General features: G+C 45.7%; 1 protein-coding gene across 1 annotated transcript in view; it reads right to left on the bottom strand.

Moving 5' to 3' along the window:
- TG (thyroglobulin) overlaps window positions 1–25,894 on the bottom strand; it is a 1,030,738-nt gene that overhangs the window by 946,074 nt on the left and 58,770 nt on the right. The window contains exon 6 of the mRNA XM_069622147.1: window positions 9,610–9,716. Coding sequence (XP_069478248.1) covers window positions 9,610–9,716 — 107 coding nt within the window. The remainder of the gene's footprint in view (window positions 1–9,609; window positions 9,717–25,894) is intronic.

Genomic DNA, 25,894 nt, shown 5'->3' with positions numbered 1-25,894 from the left:
TCATATTATTTCCTTGTTTTCACAGTTGGCGCCCGGAATAGGGACCCTCAAGATTGATGCCGGATTATTGAAGGTTGACGCACGCTATCGGACCGGGATCGGACGGTGTGACATAACGGGCCCGACTGAACGAGACGCGACACCTCAACAGCGCTGCACGATCCGTTCCCTGGACGATAGCCGTGTGGTCTGAGACGGCATCTTGACGAGGGTCAATTTTTTGAGGTGGGCAGATCTGCCGAAATCACCATACACAAGGTAAAATTTGTTAGGTAAGTCCTTTGTAAACCGATCGGTCCTCCTTAGGTTTGGTCAGGTGAGTCGTTACCCGACTCTTAATTCAACCCTGACAATTTGAATTTGGTGCATTGTATCTGCAGACACAATTATTGACCAGGTAACACCGAGTATTTGAGAAATGCCTGGGAAATTGTCTAGCTGCTTTAGGGCATTATTCCGCAGCGATAGACAATCTTTGGAATTTAGCCATCCGGCACCGCAGGAGGGGTCACCGGCATGTACTATGTACTGTAAGCATGGCATTGGAAGTGTAGTATTTAATAAAATTTGGCACAGACAAACCAGACATGCCTCCGAACTTCAGTGGCCAGTCAATGGTAGTTTTGAGATCCCTCGTATTGAATATTTAGAGTCAGTCTTGTTAAAAAAGAAGGCCAGACCTGCAGCATTTGATATTTTGCAAAATTGGAAAAGAGAAGCGTTGCAGCAGCTTAAAAGTAGGGAAAAACATGTGCGCCGTCATAAAACAAATGCTGAAAAGGCGTTGTTATATGATCAGGACAAACAGTCTGAGTCGGTTAGGAATATGGACAGGGCTTTCTCACTCGGTATTCAGAAAATCTATCCTTCTAAAGATCTTCATGTTTCTGATGATTTTATCGACAAATTGTTAAATGAACGAAGGCCTGGTACCTCTGCACCACCTCCGTATGTTCCTCTTCCTCCTGCTGTACCTATTCCTGCTGTTATTCCTGCTCTTCCTGCTCAACCTGTTGTTCCTATTCCTCCGGTTGTTGTTCCTCCACCTGCTCCTCTGCCTCTTCCCATTGCACCAGTAATAGTACCTCCATTGAATTTGCCTGCACCCTCACTCCCAAGTAGTTCTGTACCGCTTGTAGTTGATCAGGGTGCGGGGTCGAGGATTGTTACTCGTAATACTGTTCCTACAGAAAAGAAACAGGATTTGTTTGCATGGGCTAAGCATTGTATGGAGAGAGATGGTCGAGCTAATGTTCTTGCCACACTTTCTAATATGGATAATTTTCCTGAGAAAAATGTTTTCATTGAAGGTTTAGGGATTCATTTATGTGTAATGTGGGGTAAATTAAATAATGCCCACAAAGGTTGAGGGACCTGAATACTTTAGCGTTTTCAAGAGACACTGTGGAGAAGGTACATGAGCATGTTGAGAGGATATTTGAGTATAGAAAGGAGTTGGAAAGGTTACGGAATGAGGATGACGAAGAAGAAAGTATGTATGTACAGAAACTATTTCTTCCGTGTCATAAATCGACATCTGAGGAGGCGCGAATTTGTACAAAAGATGCGATTAGATGGATTTCAGACATATCGATAACTCCAGTTGAGGTATATGACACATACAGTCAACATACGCTAGAAATGCAGAGGAAAGTGATACAGGTAATGGTAGAGTACCTGCAGGATGAATGTTTAAAGAGAAAGGTTAGTTGTCCCACAGAGTTATTGAGCATTTATAAGAGAGCTTTTTCACTTGACACTTCTTCAACTGCTTTAGTGCTCGACTTAGCTCTGGTGCTTAGTAAGCGTTCGGAATTGCCTACATCTCAGTTGCCTATGAGAGTGGTTCCTCCGACATTTGTCCCAAAGGTTGAGATTCCTGCTAATGCTGCAGCAGGTACACCTGCTGTGGACATTCCTGCACATTATGTATCGCAGTTTGTTCACGTCCCGTTTTCACGACAGGGAGTGAATACTATTAGACAAACTATTCCTGACATTAGGAAAAATCTGACAGGGTTCTATAAAGAGATAGAGTCCATTTTGCAGTCCTCAGTGTTTACCCTAAGCCACATTGATTTGCTATTCCCTGTACTCCTGCCTGTAGATTTGTGGAAACAAGTTAGAACTATAGACGATGTACCAGGGTTGGGAGATACATGGGCTAACATAGTTAGGCTTGATGGGGAAAGGCCAGCTGGTGAGAGACCACCTCAGGTGATACTAACTTTGCCTGACAGAATAATTGCAAAACTGAAAACTATAATCCCCGAAAAGAGAATTATTTGAGACGAGCTTACGGCCTGTGTCCAAGGAAAATCTGAGGGTGCTACCGAGTTCTTTAATAGGTTCGAACAGGTATTCTCGGATTTCAGTGGACAAGACTTAGGCACAGAGTCTGGGAAAAGATTATTTGTGGACAAATTTGTACGTGGATTGCTGCCTGACATCCAGTCACAAATTATGTCTTCTGAGAGCGCTTGGCAGGTGAAATCCCAATCAGAAGTACTGCACATGGCTCAGTACTACCAGAACCGTGTCAATAATGAAAAAGATAGAGTCGAGAAGAGAAAAGGTGATTTGAAGACTAAAGTATTGTTACAGCAAATTGTTAGAGGCCCCAGAGGAGGTAGTTCGCAGATTAGAGGTCAGTATGTTCCACAAGGGAATGTGCCCTTGGGTCCTGTGAATATTAACCAGTGTGCCTATTGTTGCCAGGAGGGTCATTGGCGTGCACAATGCCCCGTCCTTCGACAGAGGTCGAATAACACATTTGGAAATATGGGTAGACGATCCAGAGGTCGCCCGGGTGTAGGGGGCCCTGGTAGAGGCCAGTTTTCGCAGGATCCCCAACAACCTTTTTCACAGGATAATCAGACTTCGAGTGTGGATACTAGAAACATATTTGATCATCCTTCTGCTGCATATCTATCTGAAGAGCTTCCTTTTGATGATATTTTGTTTCGTTAGGATTGCCCGAAAGAGGGTTTGGAACCTACACCTATTCCCGTTAATCAGAAAGGTCCCTACGTTGAAATGGTAGTGGGAAATAGGAAACATCCATTTTTGATAGACACTGGAGCACAGAAGTGCTCCATTGATCATTCTCGGGTTCCAAACATTCCACTGTCAGGGCAAACCAATGTTTCTGTAGGGTATTCTGGCACACCAGTTGTTTGTCCGGTTTCTTCACCGGTACCTATTTCTTTGGGTCCCTTTACGGACCACTGTCCATTTCTCTTGACTTCGAATTGTGGAGAGAATTTGCTGGGGTTGAATCTGTTGAAGGAATTAAATGCGGTAATTCATTGTTCTTCTGATGGAGTGCGTTTGACGATTTCACCACAGCAATGTTCTGTTTTGCAATTCTTGACTAGACCTTTGCCGCCAGAATTCAGTAATGTACCAGAGTGTTTGTGGGCAGTAGATGACAATGATGTTGGTGTTTTGCAGATTGAGCCTGTTAAAATTGTTTTGAAACATGGAATTAAGCTGCCCCGTATTCCACAGTATAAGATCTCAGTTGAAGGCGAGCGAGCTTTGAAGAGCATTGTTTCCGATTTTGTGCATCGTGGGGTGATTGAGGAGATTGCAGGAAGTTTGTGCAATAGTCCGATTTTACCTGTGTACAAAAAAGGTGATAATGCAATTCCATTTCGTTTTATAATTGATTTACGTGCCATTAATAAAGTCGTCACTCCGCAATTTCCAATTGTGCCTGATGTGACGACAATATTAACCATGATTCCAGCTACGGCTACTCACTTCAGTGTTGTGGACCTAAAGAATGCTTTCTTCAGTATTCCTATACATGAGGATAGTAGATACTTGTTTGCGTTCACCTTAGGGGGACGCTCATTCACATTTACTCGTGCACCTCAAGGTTATACTGAGAGTCCTAGTATTTATAGTAGGGCTTTGAAAGAGCAGCTTGATACCCTTGGATTGCCCCCTACTTGTACGTTGCTTCAATATGTTGATGATTTGCTTTTAGCCGCTGACTCTGAGAGCTCTTGTAAAGAGGGCACTGTGTTGTTGCTCATCCATCTAGCTAAGCATGGTCACAAAGCTTCGCTTAAAAAGTTTCAATATTGTTGCCAGGGGGTCGCCTATTTAGGCTATCTCCTGTCAAAGGAGGGAAGAAGATTGACACCTGAAAGAATAAAACACATTTCTGGCATGTCTGTCCCAAATACACAAAAGGAAGTTAGAGCCTTAATAGGTATGGCTTCTTACTGTAGGTTATGGATCCCAAACTTCTCACTAGTGATAAAACCAATGTTGGCCTTGACGAAGAAGGGTATTTCTTCGCCATTGCCATGGAATACGGAGCATCAACATTCATTCGAGTTGCTCAAGACTGCATTATGTTTGGCGCCAGTTTTGGGCACACCGAACTATGAGAAGGCCTTTGTGTCGTTTGTGCATGAATGTGATGGATGTGCTTTGGCTGTATTAACGCAGGAACATGGAGGGAAGAATAGGCCATGCGTTTACTACTCTTCCGCCCTTGATCCTGTTGCATGCGCTTTGCCAAGATGTTTGTGCGCTGTCGCTGCTGCTGCTGCGTCTGTAAAACAGAGTGAGGGAAAGGTCCTAGGCCATGATTTAACCCTGATGGTGCCTCACTCTGTAGATATTCTATTGAACAAAACCCAAACGCAACACCTCACTTCTGCACGACTGACAAGATATGAATTAATCTTGTTTGCTCCCCACATTCAAATTAGGAGGTGCTGCGTTCTTAATCCGGCTGAACTCCTACCTTTCCCACAAAATACTGTTTGCGGTGACGAAGAGTCACATGACTGCCTGTATACTACTGAACAAGATACAAAAGGCAGAGTTGATTTGAGGGACACTCCTTTGGATAACCCACAAGGGGAGCTGTTTTGTGATGGCTCCTGCTTCAAACTACTGGATGGTACATCCACAGCTGCTTATGCAGTCACTACATTGAGTGCGGTTGTGGAGACCAAGAGAATTACGCATAACTCTGCGCAGGCCGCAGAGATTATAGCATTGACTCGAGCTTGTGAGCTTTCCGAAGGGCTAACAGTAAACATATATACTGATAGCCAGTATGCCTTTGGGGTGGCTCACAACTTTTGGAGACTTTGGTCAGAGAGAGGGTTTTTAACTTCGCATGGCACCAAGATCCAACATGGCTCCCTAATAGTACAATTGCTTTCAGCGCTTGCGCTCCCTAGTCAGTTAGCAATCATTAAGTGCGCAGCACATCGCAAGATTATAGATGATGTAGGGAAAGGGAATGCTTTCGCTGATCAAATAGCTAGACAAACTGCCTCTGATCTCTTCACGGAGATGTATGCTTCAAGGGAGACTTTAGATGCCTATGCAATGGATGAGGGTGTTGGGTCTGTACGGGATATCCAAGCCGATGCCACATTAGAAGAATCCAAGAGGTGGGCTGAGGGCTTGGGGAAACTCGATGATGATGGGTGTTGGGTGGACATGGTTGAAGGGAAATGGTTGCTTCCTAATGCCTATATAGTAATGATGGTTACTATGGCACACGGTCCCACACATGTGTGCGCTCAACAGATCACGAGAATGTTAGAGAAAGTCTGGGTAAATGATAAGATTTCAAAAACTGCCCATCATTATGTCCAAAATTGCATGATTTGCCTACAACACAATGTGGGAAAGGGGACAGCAACTCCAAGAGGTAGCTTTGGGCCTCCTTCTGTCCTGTTTGAAGTGATTCACTTTGACTTTATTGAAATGGAGTGATGTAACAATCTAAAATATGTCCTTGTGGTCATTTGCGCCTTAAGTAAGTGGGTCGAGGCTTTCCCTGTTAAAGACGCTACAGCCATGACCACTGCAAAGACCATGTTAAAGGAATTCTTCCCACGGTTCGGTTTGCCAAGAGTTATCTGGTCGGATAATGGTCCGCATTTTATCGCTGCTGTAATTCTACAGATATGTACGGCATTGCAAATTGACAAACGATTCCATTCGGCCAGACATTCTCAGAGCGCCGGATTAGTGGAAAGACACAATGGTATCATAAAAAACAAGCTCGCTAAGACGTGTGCCGGCACCAAACTAAAATGGCCGGACGCCTTACCGATCGTGTTACTTTCAATGCGGACAACCCCTCAAACTAAGGCTGGGCTCTCTCCCTTTGAGGTGGTAATGGGGAGACCTGCTAATATTTGCGGTTTGCCTAAAAGCTGCGCATTGCGCGATGTAGAAAATGTACTTCTCTCCGACTATTGTAACCAATTGACTAAAAACCTGTTTTCAATTTATCACCAGGTGCGAGAGGCATTGTCGGTGAGGTATGAGGGCCCCAGTCACAGTCTACGACCAGGGGATTGGATCCTCGTTAAATCCTTCGATAGAGTGTCTTGCCTCGCACCACGTTGGAGAGGCCCCTACCAGGTGCTCCTGGTCACTGAGACTGCGGTGCGGGTAGGAGGACGTCGCCACTGGATCCACGGCAGCCACACCAAACAGATCCCACACCCAGTGCCATACGATACAGAAGACGCAGAACCCCTTTCCGACATTGAAGCCAACGTACCCGAAACGGCAGACGGTGGAGAGAGAGTATCGGAGGCCGTTCCGGAAGTTGTAAGGCCCGACAAAACGGCCATCTTGCCTCCTTGCTCTCCCACTGCATCGTTTGTGGATCATCCATCTTCTGATCCAACTTCCGTTCACTCGCCACCTCCTGTGGGAAGTGACGACATCCTGTCTGCTGATTCTTTTGCACCGGAAACTGTGAAGTATAATCTCCGCCCAAGGAGATAGGTTTGTAATACGGCTCTTGCTGTACAATTGAAAGAATTTGAGGGCTTGCCTTTTTTTGGCCCAATTGCATATAGGGTTCTGCTGGCTAAGGGTTGTGGGAAAAGACATTAAGAAGACACGCGACCGGAGTCACCAGCAAGCGAACAATTGGTGTTTCTCGATTGAAGACGACAATGCCCGCATCCGCTACCGTTCGTACTGAACTTTTGGACAAAAATGTGACTAGGAGAGACAATGAGCAGATATGTATGGGGGCCACGAAAACGTTTTGTTGTCTACTGGTGATAATCACGGGACTTTTAGTAACTGTTGGTTGTGGGTTTTGGTATTTGGAGAGAATGTACCCTTTGAATGATTTCCTACCTGTTGAAAATATAACTGTTGTTCCCACTCCTTCTGTGCAACTACATACCTTGTCACCTAGAGATCTTTTGCATAGATGGAATTATCAAAATAACCCTCTACTTCTAATTATGAATGCTAGCCATGCAATCTTTAACAGAACCAATTGTTGGATCTGCTCGCATTTACCGCAACATGGGGATAAGGGGCTAGGTTGGTATATTCACCCTTTACCTTTGACAACTGCTTGTTATGCTTCACTTAGAGCACTGTTCTTTGGCCGATGGAACGATAGCATCTCGGGGAACTTTGATGGCACTAATTTGAATAGTTTTGAGAAACGTGTTCTGACTCCCCTGGGATGTTCGCTTTTCGCAAATAGGAGTAAGCTTAATATTGCTTCTATTAGGCCTTCTGATAGACTGTTTCGTCCTTTCCAATCTTTGATTTCCTTTAAAATGGAATCCTGTTACCTGGGGTGTTCATAGTAAGTACTGTAGAGGTTTCGAAGGCTCGTCCACGGCGGGACGAGAATGGCGACACTCCAGCACAGGTTTTAGGAGATGTAGCGAAATCATTCCTTCCATTCTTTGGGCAGATAGCGAATTCCGAGGATATCAGGAAACTAGCGAGAGTACTGGCGAGAACCATCAACCGGACCACAGATATACTCTATAATATGACTTTAGAGCAGAAAGCGATCAGATTGGTAGCGCTTCAGAACCGGATGGCATTAGATGTCATTCTGGCTGAACGTGGTGGAGTATGTAAACTAGTGGGGTCCGCTTGCTGTGTTTTCGTACTGGTTCCTCCCCAACTATTTTTAAGGCAATACAGAATCTGCACATTCTTAGTTCAGAAGTGCATGTTCCCGAGGGAAATTGGGATCTTAGCGCTTGGTTCTGGGACTTCTTACGGTCTTGGGGTTGGAAAGTGCTTTCAGTCTTGCTGATTATTTTGGGAATTCTGCTATTTCTTTGTTGTTGTATCCAATGTCTACCAAGTATATGTTCAATGCTAGGGGGATGTTGCGCTCAGGCGATAGGTACAATAGGACATAAAGTGTATGCCCCGGATAAAACCTCTAAGGAGTATGTACTGAAAGAGATCTTAGTAAAAGATCTAATGGCGATAGATATTTCTGACAGCTATTCAGGGTGTATGGATGATGACACATGGAGTTATTTGAGATCAGAAGTAGTTTAGCACTTGGCATAGGCCAAAAGGAGGGTTTGTCAAACTAGAAATTATATCGTGCCTCCTATTGCTATGAATATATGTATATTGGCCTACGCCAAGCTGCTAACAAGCTGCTTATAAACTACATGTGAATAAACTCGCATTGCAAGGTCCTGACCTTAGAAACCATGTAAACTGTCATTTTGGGTCAAGCCGCGATTTTAGATTTTCTTGCTCTATAAAGTCACCATGTGAGCTAAAATGGTAGCCTATGTTATTCAGAACAGAACTCGATTTTCATGACCTCTGTACAGCTAATGTATAACTTGCCTGCAGGCCACTTGTTAGGGTCATGAGCTGAGACCTTGTCCTTCTGCTGACCTGTGTGCAATGGATTACCTGTATCACCGAAACTGATCTATATTTGAATGAGAACACCTGCTTAACTATATTGTATAAATTAAGTCACGCATTGTAATGTTAGGCCTAGAGCTTACATTATTACCATTTCTTCTTGTTAATGTATAAACCTAAGATGAACTAGATTTGACCTGGCAAGGGACCCTAGAGCAGTAACTTATTTATGGAATGGTTAACCCAAAGGAGGGCTGAACAGCAGGCTTGAAATGTATAAAGGCCTGACTGTTTCAATGAATATTTGCACTCACTGAGCACACTGAACCACGCCGGAGTTCGCTGTGTTGTACTGAGGGTCGATAGCTATCTGAATTTTGTTCTGTTCTTTTGTAACTGGATTCAGTATAAAATAAAGTACTTTGTATGTTCCTTTGTAACCTGTGTTTGGTGTGTTTCCTTTTTGGTTACCCTGCCTCATATTATTTCCTTGTTTTCACAGGAAGGGCTTACAGATTCAAAACCATTTAAAGGGGGCTGGGCAGCTGTGAACCATACTTTTGTCTGAGATTTGGGACAGGCATGTAAATTGTGTATCAAACACACTGCTTGTTTCCTTGACACCCCTCTTGTCCCTTGGGTTTCCCAGTCCTGGTAAAAACAAAGCCCCCTCTCTCCCTCCAGGAATCCTGAGACCATCCTTGTACCAACACCCTTAAAAGCTGTCAGAGTTTCTACCTTGGATGCAGGCCATGATTCGGGGAAGAGCAGCAGTATATTGCTATGGCCAACTGACTTTCTGTTGGCCATGCAGCTAGCAGGACCCTTTCCCCAACCACTTGTTGGAGGCAAAGGTGTGTGTGTTTTGAATAGGTAACTTCCACAAGACAGACAGATGGTCCTCTGCCCATCCGTCCAGATGGCACAGCCCCAGCTCGGTGATACACTTACCGGTGCCTGCCAACTCCCGTCCCAGGCTATCTGCACAATAGCAATATCCAGAAACCTCTGGAAACATTTTTCTGAAAGAACTGAATGACTGGAATGTATCCGGAAACCTAGAGGAAAAACAACAGCAATGTGTATCAGTTTTTTGGTTATATAATGTAAACATTAATACCTGTTCATATATGAAGACTCCCCCCCTCCCAAGCTGCCAGTACAAATGTCTTCAATCTCCACACATATTCCAGGAGCACACCCCATTCTCCCAACACAAACCTATCCAACTACACAAAACCATGACACACAATAACAGGAGACATTTGCCTGGCTAAAGTTCCTTACAGATCCTGGTAGCACTCCTGTATGCACTTACCAATGCACACGTATGGATTAGTAAAGAACGTCATCCACAAAGGGAGTTACGCTGCATGTCACCTTCTTGTTTTCTTTTTTTTTCTATAATGGTACACGCAAAAGGTTTCTACAACATTGCAATAAGGACCCTGCCTGAGGTTACCCCAACCTAGGACAAACGTCCAGGCTCCACAATTGTGGACCATGCAATGGGTCATCTAGGAAGTAACAGTGGATCCCTGATGCCCTCCAGACTCTTATATTCAACTGAGACTAGTGCCATATTGGTGCCTAAACAGAGCACCATAGTGTCCTAAATTCTTGATTAGTTTAATTAATCGTCAGATTTTATGTAAATACTAGCTGTCCATGGCATATCATATGCCAAGCTAGCACTCTCTCTCTCACACAAATTATCAAAGCCTAGGATAATCCTAAACATCATTTCCTATTGTACTTTTACGAAATGCCCCTATAAGAAAGAGTAAGTGACAAATAGACCCAATGAGGGTTCCTGGCTACTTTCCAATACATCAAATAGTGCTTTGGGAACATATGTGTAACCACCGATCTTTATATTTGACATAAATGCCTGTGATAAAAGTGTTGTAGGCTTCAATCAGTAAGTACATAATGCATACTAGCCAGCCAAGTGCAGTTAAAGAAGATCAAATGCTGTTTGCTGTGCTGGTGACCTGATCTGGAAGATTACCTTCACCTGTGCTGAGGGGGTGCCTTACAATATCTTTGTCACCTTGCAAAGTGCACTAGCCAAGTGCAGTTTATGCTGATCGGATGCTGTTTCTCAAATCCGAACTTGGAATCCTTGATATCCTCACCTGCAGAATCTAAGGCGACTTCCATTGTCTTCTTTTTCTTTGTGTCTTTGACGGTCCGTCTGCTGGAGTGGAGATAAGGTCTGTCCCCGTTGGAGGCCACCACGCTTGATTTAGGGAACAAACCAAGGATGGCGGACCCCTGGGGGACAACCCGAGCAGGTAAAAAGCCTTAAGGCAGAACAAACCCGAGACTGTGAAAACTTCTTCTGATAATAGCTGAATGCGACCTTAAAGGAAGGGTGGACGGCTATCTTCGTAGATGAAGGGAAGTCAGCAGAACAGAGTCACAAAGGAGTTCCGTGGACGGTAGCAAGAAAGGGGGAGCTCCAGAAGAAAGGGAGTTAACCTGCTCAGAGCAAGAAGAGGCATAGGTAAAGAGGGAAAGAAGCATGGAGGGGAAGCAAGAAACTAGCGTCTTACCCATAGAAATGAGGAAGGGCTGCAACGCAGTGCGCTGCCAGTCTGGGACTGCAATAAACAGTGAGCGGCCATCTTGATAGAAAGACTAGAGCGCTACCCCTGCTTCCCATGTGTAACGTTGTGAAACAGTCTTACCCAGTCGCCATTTCCTCCACATACTGCAGCACGTCGGTATGACACTGTTTGCTGTACTGGTGACATGACCTGAAATATTGCCTTCACCTGTATAGACAGGCAAACCTTACAAAATGTTTAGCTTTACACAAAGTGCACAAGCTAAGTGCCGTTGATGCAATCTGAGCAGGGGTGCAGGCAAGCAGAGTCCCTTTTTACATCCTATTGCATATCAGCTTTTGGTTGTAATGCGAGCTCTGTGTAAAGTCTTTGCAGCCAATCTATTAAGCAGCATTGCTCCAGCTCTCCAGAGTCTTCTGTTTCAGCTTTACCACAGGCGCTAATTAAGAGCCCTTGGTCCCTTCCATGACCGTAAAGGAGGACATTTTCCATATTGCGGCTCTAATTATTACCAAGAGCCCCCAACTCCAGAATCACAGATTATTTTCCAGCGAAAAGTACTGGCAACATTATTTGCCCAGACTATTTAACTAAGCCTCTGGCAACAAACAGCCTCTCACAGCTGCTAGGTTGCATCCAATTTCTCCTGGTCCCACTATTAGATTTAGAGTTTTCAAACACACCTGGCTCCATGCTTCCAGCAACAAATAACCAGAAAGCTTTTGATTTGAAACATCTGATTGAGGCACCTATTCAATCATACCATAGTTGATCCTTATCTGATACCCTTTCGATTTGTTTCTGATAACTGGACTAATCATTCGAACATATCGCTTTCTCCAGAATGTTTCACTGAGCAATGGTCCTTGTGTGATAAGAATTCAACGCCTTTATAGGATGAAGGCCCTGCGGGATCCCACAAAGCTGGTGCCCAATTCGATCTCAGCCCTGATCAAGGTGTTCAATTCTCTGAAAAAATGATATGCAAATATCAGTATAGAACTAACATTACATACTTCTAGTCTTGTTGAGATAGAATGGAAGCTAGATGATTGGGATAGTAAGTTACTTTCAATTAAGGAACTCCATTCCAAAATGAACTAGCAGCAGCAGGTGAGTGCTGGTCATAAGAAAGAAGATATAAGGACCATTAAATACGCTCCACGGAATGCCCCATCTTCTGCAAATGCAGAAAATACGAGCAGTGCACTGGTATTGATGATTGCACTTATTGGAATGGAAATCTCTGAAACCTTTGAAGTATCCAAGAACAAAAAAAGATGAAGAATCAGGAAAGCCAGCTGTGTGCCTAAAGAAACTCTCAAGAAAATGTGTATGCTCTCTAAAACAAAAAGGTAATGTTACGACCAAAGTTACTAGAACCTGAGAAAAGGGACGGGGCTATGTCCAGTGACACCCCAATGAAGATCTTCCCAAAAAGAGGAAGGGGGCGGGGGGAACAATTCTAAAGAATCTAGTAAAACACCAGTGGGTGATCTAAACCCCCCAATCAGGAGGGAGTTGGGTCTCTACAGCCTAATGAAGGGAACGCTCTAGATGAAGGAGAGTCGCTTAGCAGAAGGGAGGCTGCATTTACTGAGTCTCCACCTAATTGACAATTTTACTCTGGCTCCCTACCGACTGTCATTTCCAAGACCCAATGCCTGCTCAAGCTTATTGATGGTTATGGTTATGGTTGAGTTTCATAAAATTTAAAGGAAGACAAACCTCTTGCGCGCCCATTACGATGGGGCTCGGAATTTTTAATTGTCCAAATACCCTTTACAATCCTTAATAGATCAAACATTATTCATTGTTTTATGAAATACCCCATCTCAGGAATATCAATATTAAAGACGTGGAGCTGATAGAATTTATGGACGACTCCCAAACAGATATTATTTTGGCGCGTTCAAAATCGATATTTCTGATATTCTGCTTGAAGAGACCAGTAGCTTCTTGGCACCGGAATATGATTTGTTAATTTTCCCCATGGAGCCCCATGGAATAAGCTTATCGCATCTATAGACCCGCACACAATATCCATTCATTAGAACAAAATTTACTTGAACACCAAAACTCTAGAGGACTTCAAACATCTTGTCATAGTGACAACAGTAAAAAAAGGATAGTTCAATTTGCTGAAGGCAGATAAAATTACGATACCATCAATATGGACTGGACTGGACTGCCTTCCTTCAGTCCTGCAATCGGACATTGTTCATAGTAGAGCATGCGTGAAGCTGCTTTAACAAAGTATTTTGTCATTCTATCATGGAACTCTGGAGGCCATAACACCTTATTTCAAGAATCAATCTTAGCCCCAGATTTTTCAGATGGCCTCAGGTGGTCTGAGGGGGTCATTCATCAGAGAGACTTATTACAACAATAAAAAAGGAGATTGGGGCAAGTGCAAAAATATGGCTTGATCCTCGCCTGGTCTTTTGTCAGTTAAACAGAATTTCAAACAACAGACTTGTTTCAATGATTATTGCTAATTAATGTCTATTGGAACCGGGTCCAAATTAATCTTGACTCCCTTTTGGTGTACTTAGCTGAAGTTTTTCTCTGCATGGCACAGGAAGGGACATCAGGATCATAGCCCTGCAATAATGCTGCAACGTGGACTAGGCTTGCTAGAGGTGCGATGCTTGCAGACTCGCTCCGCCTTTGAGTCCTGATAGCCACTCTCCCTGAGGTCTCCATATCAGAGCAGGACATTTCTGTGCGGTCAGTTCAGCAGGACATTTCTGTGCGGCCAGTTCGGCCCCGGCTGCCGCGCCTAACCGGCTCCTGCTTCGAAACGGCCGCGCCAAAACGGTCCGCGCCGAACCGCTCACATCAAAATGTCCTGCTCCATCCCATAACATTTATGTTAAACATTCCCTGTACTCTGTTGCCATCTGGTGGATTTGTTGGACAACTACTATTTTTCACTGAATCGAGGTTTTGATTGCATATGAGAAAATAAGTAAACCACAATGGGGATCATTTTGAAGCTGCCTGGAGCACAAATTGAAAGCGTAAATTAATGTGTGATGCCCTAATGTTGTGCTTCGTCCTTTTCCTAAGTGTAGGGGTTGGCACAAAGCAGAGTCTACATTTCCGCCACGCTTTTACCCTTGGTCTTGGAAGAGCACCATATTTTACGCCTCCAAAACATTTTTAATGCAGGTGTAAAATAAATGGATTCCTATGGAATCTGCGTTCAATTAGCACCTGCTAAAGAGAAGGCAGATTCCAGTATCCATTAGTTAACAGCGTCTGCAACGCGTAATTTGTAGGTGCTGTTTACTGTTTATTATTTCTTTGCATATGTTTATACAAAACCTTTACAAAAACGATTTTGAAGATTTGGGTTTAGTTCAAACAAATGTCAAACATCTACATACCTTTCTAGAAAAGACAGCATCATTAAAATGTAAGTCTTAATTGTTTTCCCCCACATACATCTCATCCAGAGAACATTTCTTGAGTAGTTGGTGTCACCAAGATTCTCTTCACCAAACATCTTAATCATATGTAGTTCAAAATAAGGACATGTTAGGAGAAGATGTTTGAGAGTTTCGGTTTGATCTGTATCTGAGCAAGATCGACACATGGTGTTAGAGCACTCTGCCCTATTGCATCCCCGTGTTTCATCCACTCTCTAGTAGGAAAGTCATTGCATATTGAAGCTCATGTGTAGCTCACGTGCTTTGTTATGTGCCGTTTACTTTTTTACAATATGGAGCATACAATTAGAGAGTAGGGCTGATAGTGTGTTGCTTTATTATTTTGCAGCAGTTCCAACAGCTCGTAAGTGCTACTTTGGGAAGTCCCCGGCATGCAATTTCCATTTACTTTGAAACGACTCCCCCCCCAAAAGATGGTTTCGGGTGTTTTGTGTATTTGCCGACTTTAAGGTGAATTGACTTGTGAGTGCTAGAAAGGATTGGCAAGAGTCAACGGAAGCGGATCTGCGAGTAAATTGGATACAGAAAGGGGACGGGGAATGGCAAATGGTCAGCATAGAAAGGGGACTTAACTGAGCTTCTCGGGTTTCTGGTAAAATATGACAGATGTGGCTGTACTCTGCATCCTAGTCACTCCAGTGGCTGCTGCAGCAGGCTGTGTCCAGGAGACTTAAGTTCACGGAAAGGATGTGTGGAGAAGAGCAGTGCTGACAGGTGTAAGGAAAAGGGGCAGGATAGTAAGTGCCAGACCAATACAAGGCTATCTTTACAAAGAGCACATGGGGGCACCAGAGAGGTGAAAACAACGAGACAACAAGCCACTTGGGGAGATAGATTCAGTTGGGACTCTCAGTAAGACAGTTCCAATCGGAGTGTTTAGAAAGCTGTGTCAATTTCCTCACCATAATAGTTTCTAGAGTTTTGTCTGGAACTGAAAGTGGTTCTCCATGGATTTGATGAAGATAGCAAGAGTCAACAGTAGTCACGATCATCAGCAGGCCAGCTGATCCCAGAGGCCGAGGTGCAGTGATGTGGCCAGAATTCCACTGGAGTCTGGGCCTGCCATGTATACATGTGGGACTGTTCTTATCCTTATTATTTGGGTATTCATTGAGTGCAGACTTGCCTTTGGGAAGTAACAGAGCGCTTTGCAATCTCACGGGGAAGAACACAGTGAGCGAAGCAGAGGAACAAGGGATTGGGGCGCTAACAAGTGAAATGAGTAATTTTGCACCAAGGGATCCACAGGCAACCAGAGCAGGAAAACGTGGGAAGCAGATCACCAACTGTCAGGTAGGGTGGGGAGTGGAGGGTGTGTGGACCTCGGTGTTTGCGCTGAGCCGTTCCTTGAAGAGGAGGGTCTTGCACTCCTTCCTGGACTGTAGAAGCAATGGGGATGAGTCTGATGCTGACGGAGAGGAGGTTCCAGAATCTTGGGGCTTAGTCAGGGCTAGAGCTGGCGCCCCATAATCTTAGGGAGAAATGTCTATTAGCAATGCTTACATTTTGTGCACTCACATGACCAGGCCAAAATGTGAGCGTTGGTAGTCTATGTAAAGCACATTGTAAATAATAGATGTTACTGTTCTTTTGGGCCTCGTTAAAGATGGGCTGGTGGTGATGCTTAAATAAGCAGGACTTAGCAAATTCTGCTTGTTTTAGCACCCACTAAGGGTGGATAGCTTAGGGGCAACATGCTCGCCTTGGAAGTTAGACGACACGAGCAACACAGGTTCAAATCCCCGGGTCCGCCCTTAGGAACCTCTGGGTATTTATCTTATCACTACATTGCAGCCGTGGGAGAGTATATACTGCCAGTTGAATTCCCAGGGAATACCTCCTGGGATAATACGGCTGCCTTAGTAAGTGAAAATATGTCATGAAGAGCTCCCAAAAAGGTAAAAAACCCAGTTATTGTAAAAATACTTTTCCCTGTACAGAACAGAAGCACAAGAGTTTCCCTTCAAAACAGGAAAGAAATGTTTTCATGGGACATTGTCAGGAAAACGCGGGCGGGCGCCTCTGATGCCTTAAAAATGGAGTACAGAGAAATGCCAGCAGTGGCGCTTTTCGTATTATGAAAAAAACGTATAATAGTGTTATGTGCGTATTGCATCGCCATCCTCAAGATGAGGATGGCGAGGCAGAAAATAAATGAGAATGAATGAGGAGTAAATAAAACACTGGGGCATTCCATTAAACCCCCCTTATGCTGGTAAAGGAGTACTGAGGGGTGATACTCAGATTAGCAGTGGCAATAATGATCATTACAGCTGGTGGGTATCCTTAAAAGAAAATCCATGCCAGAGATGTAATGAGGCCCAATCTCGTACTCATGTTATCAACTGTGTAGAGAGGACAGGAAGAAAGCACCCTGACAGAATTCCAAGATATGCATGCAGGTTTCAGGGCGCATAAGCGGAACCCACTTAAATGGCCTTCCCCTTCCCTGACCCTCTGTAGCAGTCTCTCTCTACATTGGGCCACAAAGGTGGGGTTTTGTTATGTACCAACCAAGAACTTTTCCGTGCGCCTGGTTAGTGTTTACAGTTCAAGATGGTGTCGCAGTTGGTGTGGGGCAGAAAGGGGCTTCTGACCCCCACCCCTTGAGAAAACTGTTAAAGAAAAATGCTCCACACTAAGGAACTGCGCCACAGTGGTACTGATAATTCACAAAATCTTTTTAATAGTTATGGTGCCCTTTTGGATAACACGTGTTTCGACACACTAGTGTGTTTCTCAAATCAGGGCTGATAACAGAACTCCATTCCAAATCATGAATTTCAGTCGGTAGCACAATAAGTCATGGGATAAATCCCCCTTCGGCTATGCACACAGTCTCCTGACGTAGAGGAGAGGGCATTACCGGGTGCTAATGACCAGGGTCGGTCCCTGGGGATTGGGGGCCGGTTTCTGGCCATGACTGGGCCGCTTTGGAATAAAGAAAAATGTTAAAAAAAATATTTTTCTTTTTCAAATATTTATTTTTTTCAAAAGCCTTTTATCCTTCTTAGGTCGGTAAACGAGTACCAACACAGGTTGGGTGATATTGTATGTATATTTGTTCTATAAAAATGAGCTTAAGCATAAGTGCTATACAGTAACGTATTATCATTTGGCCTTGGACGTCTGCTTGGATTCACAGTAATTTAGTGTACTTAGGAACAATGCTATTTTATGCCACTTCCTGTTTTGTCAAAGGGGGAAAGGTTGTGTTCCATCGCTTCCCCGGATGTCACTTTGAGGTGGGGTCAAATGACATAAATTCTGGTGATGTCATCAGAGGTCAAGGGTCGTGAGACGAGGGGTGGGACACTTTTTTGAGGCAAAGGGTGGGCCACTTTTTTTTGGGGTGACCGGGCCTATTTCTCGGCCCAGTCCGACCCTGCTAATGAACTTGCCAAAGTTAAAGGGCCGAGTGAAGTAAGGGCACTTAATCAAGGCCAAGCGACAGTACTGCCTGCTAATGGATCCAAAGAGGGGTACATTATTGCAATTAGTCCATTCCACCCAATGAGGGTAAAATGTTCTGTTTGAAACTAGGATTGACAAAGAAGAAACATTGGAATGTTAAGCCAAAGGAAACATGACTGCATTCGCACCCGGGGAAGAGAGGTCAGCCAATCAGGTGGCTGGAAATGTGGGCGAGAACACACTGTGTACAGCCTGCATTTTCCAGCCACCCGTGGCCCTTCCCCAGGTGGCGCCATCTTGTTTGTGAGGAGGGAACACAGAGCCTCCCCACACCCCCGAGCCTAGGCTCGAGTGGGCGGGCCATTAGCAGCCATGTACGCCCGCTGACGTGGGGGTGATAGCTACATTATTGCCTTCTGATAGTGCACTGTCTGCACTGGAAATGCCAACATATCACTATTCTAATGTATCTTATGTAACAGTTAATGTACCGTGAATTATTCATTTGAATCTTCTGCAGATTGACATAAGCCAAGGTAAGAGAATGTGGTTTGAAAGGGTTCTTACTAAAAACAACAGAAATGGCGTTTGATGAGTCCCCATTGGAAAAGCCAAAACCTATAAAAGATTTTATGTTAAAGTAAATTAAAAATCATTTTAATTGGATAGGTCACCAAAAAGGGACGGTCTTTCGACCTCCAAAAATCATTGCACTCACTCAAAATGTGGAAGGAAGGTTTAAGATACTGCTCACCCAAAGTTGACTTCCTCAATATAGTGCAAGGGTGACAACCTTTTGAAAGATAGAAAGGAAACTTTCTGAAAACGACCAAGGACCGTCGCGGGGTGACCCAGGGGAGCGCTCTTCCTATCAAACGTGCCATTTTGGTCACCATTGTTTTGGTAGAAATGGAACTACTATCATTTTCATTTCATTTATGACACATCGCCATCCAATTTTTGACAAAAATGTGTAAATACGAAAAGTGTAGACTATCGAAAGGAGAGTGGGATGAATAATGAAAGGAACTGCAGAGCATCGAAGCATATTATTAAGAAGCTCTGAGTAGAGAGTTTGATTCCAATTGACTGATGTGCTCTTCACTTACAGACCTCCCAGGCTTACCAAGAATGTCTTGAGCAACAGGAAGGAGAGTTAGTTACAAGCTGGATACCTCAACGCAATGTGTGTATTTATGCCAAGGACTGGTCTGATTAAAAGAGTTGTGTTCTCATACGTGTGCCCAGTGCAGACACACGCATTTTGTACCTGTGCAAAACGCGCCCATACAGATCTACTTTTGCAAATAGTCACTGGTGCAAAATATAGGCAGGGTCGGGTCCGACAAAGATCAAGTGATTTGCAAAGGAATGCGCTTTGACCTGCTTCAGATCTGCGTCTTTTACCCCTGTGCCTGTTGCAAAGGCTCTGGAAAGGCCTCCGACAGAATCGACCTACCCAAAATAGAAACACTCATGCTTTGCATCCACCCAGGCCCTTCGGGGGTCAGCCAGCCAAGGCATATTCAAGGGTGCGGAAATCACCCAAACCTCGAATAGGCATGGAGAGGGTGGCTATCAGGTAATATTATCCCCACCAGTAATATCGCCATATATATGGTTGTGGGGTAAGGCCATAGGCGATATTATTAGTGAGGATAATGTATGGGGTTATTGGGACTGGGGGTTAAGGGTGTGTCCCCCACGCCATAAACAATATTATGAGAGCTGCAAGAGTGTCCCCCAGACCAAAAAAAAAATGACAGGGGTTGCGGGGGTATCCCCCACAGGTTCCATGGCTTAATATCGCTGCAAAATGGTGATATTTTTGCAGGATATTAACACATGAAACCAGAGTGTGGGGACCCCCTGCGCCCGCAACAATCCCTGCATCCAGCTGTGGGATTCGGGGTCCTGTGCCGTGAAATCTGCAGGCGCAGATGCTCTGCCAACTCTGTGCCCACACTTCTTTGTAAATTATCTCAACTTGCTCCATGCCCATTGATGGGTCCACTGTTTCAGAAGCCACGTCAGGTGCATTTGATGGATAAGGTCAAAGAACAGGCATTTTGCACAAAGCTGCAAGCACTGTCATGTTTCTATGTGTGTTGATGCAGGTTCCATGATCTTTTGCAGCCAATTGCAAAGGAAACATATCATGACGTGTTTCCCTGTCATGAACTGTTCTCTGTGGAATGTGCACTTGGGGAGGAAGGCGGTAGCAACACAGGAAAGCAAATGTCAAGAAAACATTCAGCATGCCAGAGAACCTTAATTAATGAGGCCAGGCATATTCTTAATATACTGGAATGTATTACTTAAACAAGTTTATTTTTCTTTTTTATTTGTCGGTGATTTGTTTTAAACTGTAGTATAAAATGGCGTTCTAATGATGTATTAATGAACGCATAACACACACATAACTTCTAATAAATGTGTCACAAAAAGTACTTACAGTATTAAGTAATTACTGTGATATGTTGCCCTTTGTAGCATCCGGCACCAGTCCCTGCATGAGTCAGGTGACCGGCTTGCAGGACTTTAAGTGGTCACATGACACAGTTAATGTATGCACGCAGGAGGTGCAAATGAAGCAGTTTGCGTTACCTAGCAGTCCTGTGTGGGTGTGCTCATTGCGCGCTGCTGCGGAGGGTCCCCAGATTGAGGGATGCCACAATGGCGATGAGGTGGTAGCTCATGACCGACGCTGCTACTGCAGCTCCTCGCCCATGCCCGACCGCCTTGAACACATAAGAGGGAGTGCCTCGCTCACAGTGCTGCAGAGGCCGGCCCTGAAGGGAAGGGGGTTTCCGGACCAGCATTGGAAGCCTGCCGGAGAGCACTAGAGGAAAGGCCTCGTGCTCTGAGAGTCCCGGCTGCAGCCAGCTCACACACCAGCAGGAGAGAGGTGAGCCAGCCCCAGGAGGCCCACTATACAAAGAATAGTCCGCACAGTAAATGGCTAGCACATCCCTCCAAGGGGAAAGGAAATTCACAGGAAGCACAACAATCCATGAGGCAATCCAGTGTCAAGCAGCATTAGTGCCCAAGATGCAGGCCTGGCCCCAGCTGCCCCTGACCCACCTAGAGCACATGGGAGGGACGCCTTCCCACTGCCATCACTGCCCACCTCTGACGCCTCAGACCCAGCCAGTCTAGGCCCCTGTGGTTCACGATGGATGAAGGAATTTGACGTATACCTCGATGCACTGGGCCCACAGGAAGACAAGCGCATCATAGGCCTCCTCACGCTTACTGCTGGTCCTGAGCTGAGAGACATTTTCGATCTCCCGGGGGACGTGCAATACAAACATGAGGAGCTAAAGACTATACTAAGGGAACATTTTGCCATTCACAGGAATGTAGATTACGAGAGGCACGTGCTCCACACCACGAGACAACTCCCAGGGGAGAGCATGGACAAATTCGTAACTCGCTTCCGCTCGAAGGTGAAACACAGCGAATTCCACCAGTACAGGAACGATAAAGCCATCAAGTCGCAGGTGATTGCAGGATGCAAATCCATTCCACTAAAAAAGAAACTGCTACAAGTGTCACACTCACTGGCTGAAATACTAATACTAGCAAGAACTATGTCAGCACTGGACTTCCAAATATCCACTTTAAGCAAAGAGTCAATTGACAAACTCTTGTCACAAGCCCATGCAGTTCACGACTCGGAGATGGAAAAATGCCAGTGCTTCCGGTGTTGTTTTGATCTGCCCCATGACGGATTGTGGAAGTGAAGACCATTACCTCATCATGTGCAAAAATCCCAAGGCTTCATTAGATTACAGGAACTAACAGAGGACCCATCAACACAAAACACCCCCATGGTCCTACAGGGAGGGGAAAGCAAGGAACAGAGATACAATCAAGAGCGACGCCACGCATGGCCATGGCCAAAACGCTCGCCCTCGCCGGACTCCCGTCGGAAGAGAAGGAGGCAGAAACACCACCTGCTTGCAAACACTCCGTCCACGAGTGGCTCAGAATCGCAGTCCAGCACCGAACGGAGGAAGAGAGGTTACCTGTCTGCCCTAGCAACCCAACAGCCTCAGAACACAGCCCCACACTGCCCATCGCCATAGAGGGAAAAGACTTCAAGTTCCTTGTCGACTCCGGTGCCACCATGAATGCAATCCCGTAGGCAGAATACCGCAAACTTGAGCAAGCCTCAAAGGTACGGAAAGCTTGCGGGAACATGCACGCTTACAAGGCAAAGCAGCCGCTCCCATGCTTCGAAGCATTCGCCGCCACGTGCCTTTATAAGAACAAACAAGACCGCATGGTCATCCACGTCCTTGACACCGAAGTATCCAGTGGATGTGTCCTAAGTTTCAAGTCGGCCATACAGATGGGCCTCATCCACATACTCTACCAGGTAATGGTGGACAAATATATCTCAGTCGTGGCCAAAGTAGTGGCACAATTCCCCAACCTCTTCAAAGGATTTGAGAAACTGAAAGGTCTGAAGATCCGAGTACACAAACGACACTGTGAAGCCCGTGGCACAACATTACAGGGGGATCCCGTTCAACATACAACATCTAGTGCAGAAGGAGCTACTCGCCCTCGTGAAGGATGACATCATCGAGCCCGCCTCTGGCCCGACTCCGTGGGTATCCCCTGTAGTACCTGTAGCTAACAATGGCTCAGAAGGGCACATAAGGCTGTGTGTTGACATGTGCACCCCAAATCAAGCCACTCTAAGGGAACACCATCAGGCCCTGCGCATCACGGACATGATGCACCTGCTCAAGGGTGTCAAAGTCTTCTCCCGTCTCGATCGCAACAAAGGATACCATCAAATTGAGCTAAGCGAAGGGTCGCAATACATCACTACTTTTGACACCCAATTTAGGCTATTTTGCAATATGCGACTGAACTTTGTCATATCCATCCGTCGCTGATATATGCCAGGAAGAGATCTGGTAAGTAATATGCCACATACCCCAGTGCCTAAATTATAGTGATGATACCCTCATTTTCGGTCACTCTCAGGAAGCCTGTGCTGCAACACTGGTGAAAGTGTGTGCTGCACTCCAAGAGGCCTGACACTAAACCGAGAGAAGTGTGCCTTCAACAAAACCACACTCAAATTCTTTGGGCACATATTCTCTGAGAAAGGCATCCAACCCGACACAGACAAGATCAGAGCCCTGACAGAGACACTGCACTCGACAAACATTGCACAAGTGCAGTCGTTTCTAGGACTGGCAAGTTATTGCACCCGCAACCTGCCCAACTTCATCTCCACAAGTGCCCCACTAATAACACTGACAAAGAAAGACTGCGCCTTTCCGTGGAAAGAGGCGCGACAGAATAAGGAAAGGCATCATGGCAGCCGTCTGTATGTCCTACTATGACCCGAACCTGCACACAGAAGTCACAGTGGACGCCAGACCGGTTGGACGGGGAACCATCCTTGCCCAACACTCGGGAAGTTAACATGCACAAAGGAAAATAGTGTTGTATGCCAGCAAAAGCCTCATGGAGGCTGGACAGTATTACTCTCAAGCAAAAAAGAGGCTCTAGTGGTTGTCTGGGCCTGCAATCATTTCCACCTCTTCCTATGTGGAAAACCGTTCACTATCATCACAGATCACCAGGCTTTCCCCACCATTTATGGAAAACCCGCCGCCCAAATCCCACCCAGCCGGATACCCAGATGGGGACTCTGCTTGCAAGAATATAGATATGACATTATACACAAACCCATCAAAGACATAAATCCTGCTGATTTTCTATCCCGACATCCCCTCCCGTATCCCCAGGCTGCAAAGAACAGAGCAGACAGCTATGAGAACTACATCATTCACCAAGTGGTGCCCAGTGCCATTCCCATAGGGGAATTAGCAAAGGAAATTGCGGAGGACGCAACATTAGCCCTCGCAACCACGTGCATCCTCAACGCAGCCACCGCAAACTAGATATACCATCATTCAACATGCTATCCAAATCCAAGGATGAACTCTCACTGTCTCCGTCATCCCTGGTGCTCAAAGGAGCCCGCATAGTACTGCCGGCCTCTCTACACCAGAAGGCGGTCGACATCGCCCATGAAAGCCACAGAGGGATCATGTTGACCAAGCACATGCTCAGGAGGAAGGTGTGCTTCCTGGGAATGGACCGACTAATCGAGAGCCCACTAAAAGCCTGCCACATCTGCATCAGCCTACAGCCTCAGGCGTGCACAGTACACCTACACATGACTCTGCTCCCAGAGGGCGTATGGGAAGAAGTTCCAATTGATTTCTATGGCCCCTACGATCCGGGGAATACATACTGGTGGTCCTCGATGAACACTCCAAATATCCCGTGACTGCCATTCTGCCTTCCACAGCTGCCACAGTCGTGTTCCTGGCGCTCAAACAAATATTCTCAGCATATGGGGTGCCCAAGGTGGTGAAGTCAGATAACAGGCCCCCATTCATGGGAAATGACTTTGCACACTTCGCAGAGTACATGGGGTTTCGCCACAGGAAAATTACACCCCGTGGAGCGGTTCATGGCTAACATCAAGAGAGCTGTCAGGATAGCAAACATCACTCACCTGCCCATCGAACAGTCCCTGTGCCAACTCCTAAGGGACTACCGGAATACACCCCACGACTCAACAGGAGTATGCCTAGCTGAACAGATATTTGGTCTCCCGGTACATGCACAAATACCCCAGCACATGCCACCCCAGGAAGAAGACCACCAGTCACAGGAAATAGGGAGTATGGGCGACCAGGCAAAATCCAAAATGAAGGACTACGACGATCGGGGATGCTGGGCCTGTGAATCCACGCTAGGAGTGGCTGACAGTGTATTAGCCCGGCACATGCAATCTCACAAGGACACACCACCGTTTGACCCACAACCATTGACCATCACCGGAGTAAAGGGTTCCATTATCACGGCAGCCAGAGATGGCTGCCGAGTGACCCAGAACAGTTAATTTTACAGGAAGGCACAAGAAGACTGCTCAATACGGCATCAGGAAGGGAACGAAGAAGAGTACCGCACCAGAGAAGAATCCGGATAGACAGGTGACGAAGAGGAGTCTGAAGGAGAGATGCATGCTGGGGAGGACAGGAACAAATGGAGGAGCCCACCTGCCTCCAAGGCAATGGTAGACCCAGTCGAACCATCTGGAAGCCGCAGAGATGGATCGAGGAGATGGGGTAGGACAATGTTATTTTGGGGGGAGGTGTAGCATCCGGCACCAGTCCCCGCATGGGTCTGTTGACCAGCATGCGGAACGTCAAGTGATCAAATGACCACAGTTAAGTTATGCGTACAGGTGGTGCGAATAAAGCAGTTTACGTTACCTAGGACTCCTGTGTGGGTGTGCCTATTGCGCGCTGCAGCCCCGCGCCCCCAGATTGGGGATCACCATAGCCTTGACGAGCGTCTGGATTTCCAGCACTCTCCCTCACAGCAAACTCACAACCATTGGCTCAATTCGCTGATGTGTTATTTGATGCCAATGTCTTCTATTTAGAAACTTAGTGTTTCACTTTCAGTGCATAATTACTAATGTACTGAAAGTGAAACACTAAGTGGCGTCGCTAGGGTGGACCCGGAGGGGGGGGCTCTGAAATCCCTCTCCCTCCCCTTGCGCCCCCTCGCCTTGCGCCACTGCCTACCTGGGCTACTCTCTATGCCAGAGGTCTTCAAACTGTGGGGCGCGGCCGCATCCCAGGGGGGGGGCACCAGAGCCCAGCATGAAATGTAAAAAAAAATATATATATATATTTATTTTTTTTTAGATTGGAGGAAATGGGAAGGGCCAGCTCACATGGT

Source organism: Ambystoma mexicanum, chromosome 5q (genome assembly GCF_040938575.1).
Source record: "Ambystoma mexicanum isolate Mex_15411 chromosome 5q, UKY_AmexF1_1, whole genome shotgun sequence".
In the NCBI taxonomy this organism is placed as follows: Eukaryota; Metazoa; Chordata; class Amphibia; order Caudata; family Ambystomatidae; genus Ambystoma; species Ambystoma mexicanum.
Note: the sequence above shows the minus strand (reverse complement) of the source record. Positions and strands in the feature narration are given on the sequence as shown.